Here is a 3,000-nt window from a genome sequence, read left to right as displayed (position 1 = left end):
GGTGACCACCAGCATCTGGGGGAACGTTTGTTCACCAGAGCACCCCAAGGGATGACGAGGTCGAATGGTCACAAACTACTTCAAGATCATTTCAGGCTGGACATAAGGAAGAACTTCTTTACTGTCCGAGCCCCCAAGGTCTGGAACAGCCTGCCACCGGAGGTGGTTCAAGCGCCTTCATTGAACACCTTCAAGATGAAACTGGATGCTTATCTTGCTGGGATCCTATGACCCCAGCTGACTTCCTGCCCTTTGGGCAGGGGGCTGGACTCGATGATCTTCCGAGGTCCCTTCCAGCCCTGATGTCTATGAAATCTATGAAATACCACATGGTGTATGTGAAGATCACAAATGGAGCAACACTGGCTTAGGTCCATTTGTTTCAAACATATGGGGAGCCCCAGGGTAGATCAGCTGCTCCCAACAATGGATCTAGGAGTTTGAAAAGGAAGGTGCAATCAAAGTGTAGGCTGGGTGTCATAGGTGCCTCTGCCTGCCTGCCCCACTCAGGGAGAGGGCCTGGGCATCCCAGCTCTAGCAGAATCTGGGTCTCTTGGGTCCCACAGGTGGCAGGAATGGATGAGGGGAATCAAAGGAGGATGCAACCATACCCTAACATCCCCTCCCTGAGCTCCACCCGTTTTACCAGTGTCATCCTAGTTTAGAACAAGGGAAGACTGAGATGAATGAGGCAGGTGACATCCTAGAGCTTCTTTTTTGTTGTTGGGGGAAGACTCAGGCAGGCAACATTACAACTTCAATTCAGGTCATGTTTCAAAGCTTTGCTTTGCAACTGTGAGAGCTAAAAAGTTCCACTTAAAGTTGAGGAGTTCCATTACCAAATACGCACATGCACCAAATAGATATATGAATATGAAATAGATGTATATCACATGACTCCAACAGCTGGGGCCCTGATCAAAGATACTTTTAGGTATAAAATTTCCACTGAAATCCTACTGAATTATTAAACTCCCTTTGAAACCGTCCTGAAGCATCTGGAGCATATTTATATCTAAACCTGGTTCATGCATCATCTAATGTTGTGTAGTGCAGACCTAAATGAAGAGGTTCATAAAATGTTGCAGTTACCTTTGGCCCACTTACATTAAGGTTCCCAGTGTTTCCAACATCAGTGGAGCTGAATTGGTATTAGAGCTCATGGGACACTCCTTCCAGTGACCCTGGGATACAAATCCATAATAATGGAATATGGCAGGCATGGTTGGTTACTCTTTCTACAGTATAATTTTCCAAGTTACAATAGCCTGCTCTTTGTTCAGATGTGCTAAATACAGACAAATCAAAATACTTCAGCCAGGGAGCAAAACTGAAATAAAATTAAATAATAATCCCCTTTTATTTTGTTTGCCATATTAGAAGCATCTTGGATCCCTTGGCTTCATCACCGAGATGCAGTAAACCAAGAACAAGAAGGGAAAATGATATAACTGCCCAACAATTCCTGCATCAAACCCACCACTTCTGGTTGAGCTGGGCTGTGTCTTTTAAGTAAACCTCTCAACTTGCTGCACAGGAAATACATGCAAGTTTGCAGATGGTTATGGGTAGATGCACACTGGTTTTTGTAAATGAGCTTGTGGGAGTCTGTACGTAGGCATAAGTGAGAGTGTCTGGTTGTAAGAAAGGTACACAGCTGTAGAGCTACCGCCACACAGAGAGAGCACAAGAGGTACAAAGAAAGGAAGAGAAAAGGAAGCTGAGTCTCAGTTGCTTAGATCTTCTGCATCCGTCCCATTTAGGTATGATATAGATGGTGCCCAGAGGTGCCTGGGAAAGAAGTCACAGCAGCAGAGGCATGGTGGAAGCTATAGCCATCTCCTGTCTTTGTGCCAGTGTATTCCACAGTTCCAGGGAAGCCATGATAAAAGTCTACTTTGTGCTGGGCAATGAACCCCACTGTCTGTTGGACACTGCAGGCACCCCCAGCTTTGCTGAAGACTCCCCCGTCATCGCTGGCTACAAATGCATATGAATTCTGGCTGGGCCCATAGTTCTGACGTGAGGTGCCCATCGCTTGGATGTTTCCAGCCGTGCTGATTGGGTAGCCCTGATGGAATTTGGGGTGCATTTCCAGGTAGCCACTGGGGTGGAACCCATTCTGAAAGAGAGGGAAGGTGAGTCAAAACAAAGGACAGCTTCCCTGGCATTCCCAGGACTGACCTGTAGCAGGACTATCAACTGTGATTCTTCAGGCTGTATTCTGGTCACCCTCTCTGGGCAGGAGGGGACAGCAAGAATTTTTCCCCTCCTTATTGCATAGCACTGGACAAAGAGGTGCCTTATAGGAGAAACAGGTCTCCTTCTGAACAACTAATCCAAGCCACTGGCACAATGGTATCAGGACCTGGCTCCTCCTTATTTTGAGTCAGTAGCACAGAAGAAGAAACCCTACACCAGACACACCATTGCTTCTTGTCACATGGTATTGTACTGGATGTAAGAGATCGAATTAGGTGCCATTTATGCCTCCTGGTATGACTGGAGACTTTGGGCTGAATGAACAGAACAGCTGGACGCAGAAAAGGCAGATCTATATTGTGCTGGAGCGTGGCAGAGGTAGAACACCCCATCTGATGGACTACTGTTCTGTTCCAGGCCAGAAAGGGGTAAAGGGAGTCTGAATGAATATGCCACTAGGTTTATCCCTTGATGTTAGGTCTTTACCTGCATGAGACTCTGAGCCCGCTCTGCCCACAGGCCATGCTTCTGACATCTCTTCAGCTTCATCCTTCGGTTCTGGAACCAGGTTTTCACCTGCAGCCAAGGATCAGAAAGAGGGAGGTGAGGGCTTCGGGGATGAATGGATGGGGGCCAGCCTACGGCATTTCTCACTGCCCAGTCAAACAGGTGGCAGTGAGCTAGGACTGAGTGATCAGGGATCAAAGGAACAGAGCAGAAAGCCTCCAAGTGGGCAGGGGGCAGGGTGGGGGTGTGGGTTGCTATGATCATTCAGGTTGCAACACCATAAGCAACTCC

The 3,000-nt window shown here is 47.5% G+C and overlaps 1 protein-coding gene across 1 annotated transcript in view; it reads right to left on the bottom strand.

Moving 5' to 3' along the window:
- Window positions 1-1,545: 1,545 nt before the first annotated feature.
- LOC102376399 (homeobox protein NANOG-like) overlaps window positions 1,546-3,000 on the bottom strand; it is an 8,702-nt gene continuing 7,247 nt past the window's right edge. The window contains exons 3-4 of the mRNA XM_006032636.3: window positions 2,689-2,778; window positions 1,546-2,122 (exon numbers count right to left, since the gene is read on the bottom strand). Of these exons, the coding sequence (XP_006032698.3) occupies window positions 1,760-2,122; window positions 2,689-2,778 (453 nt within the window). The 3' untranslated portion in view covers window positions 1,546-1,759. The remainder of the gene's footprint in view (window positions 2,123-2,688; window positions 2,779-3,000) is intronic.

Source organism: Alligator sinensis, unplaced genomic scaffold (assembly GCF_000455745.1).
Source record: "Alligator sinensis unplaced genomic scaffold, ASM45574v1 scaffold1129_1, whole genome shotgun sequence".
NCBI lineage: Eukaryota > Metazoa > Chordata > Crocodylia > Alligatoridae > Alligator > Alligator sinensis.
The sequence above is the reverse complement of the archived record's forward strand: the minus strand, read 5'-3'. Positions and strand labels throughout refer to the sequence as shown.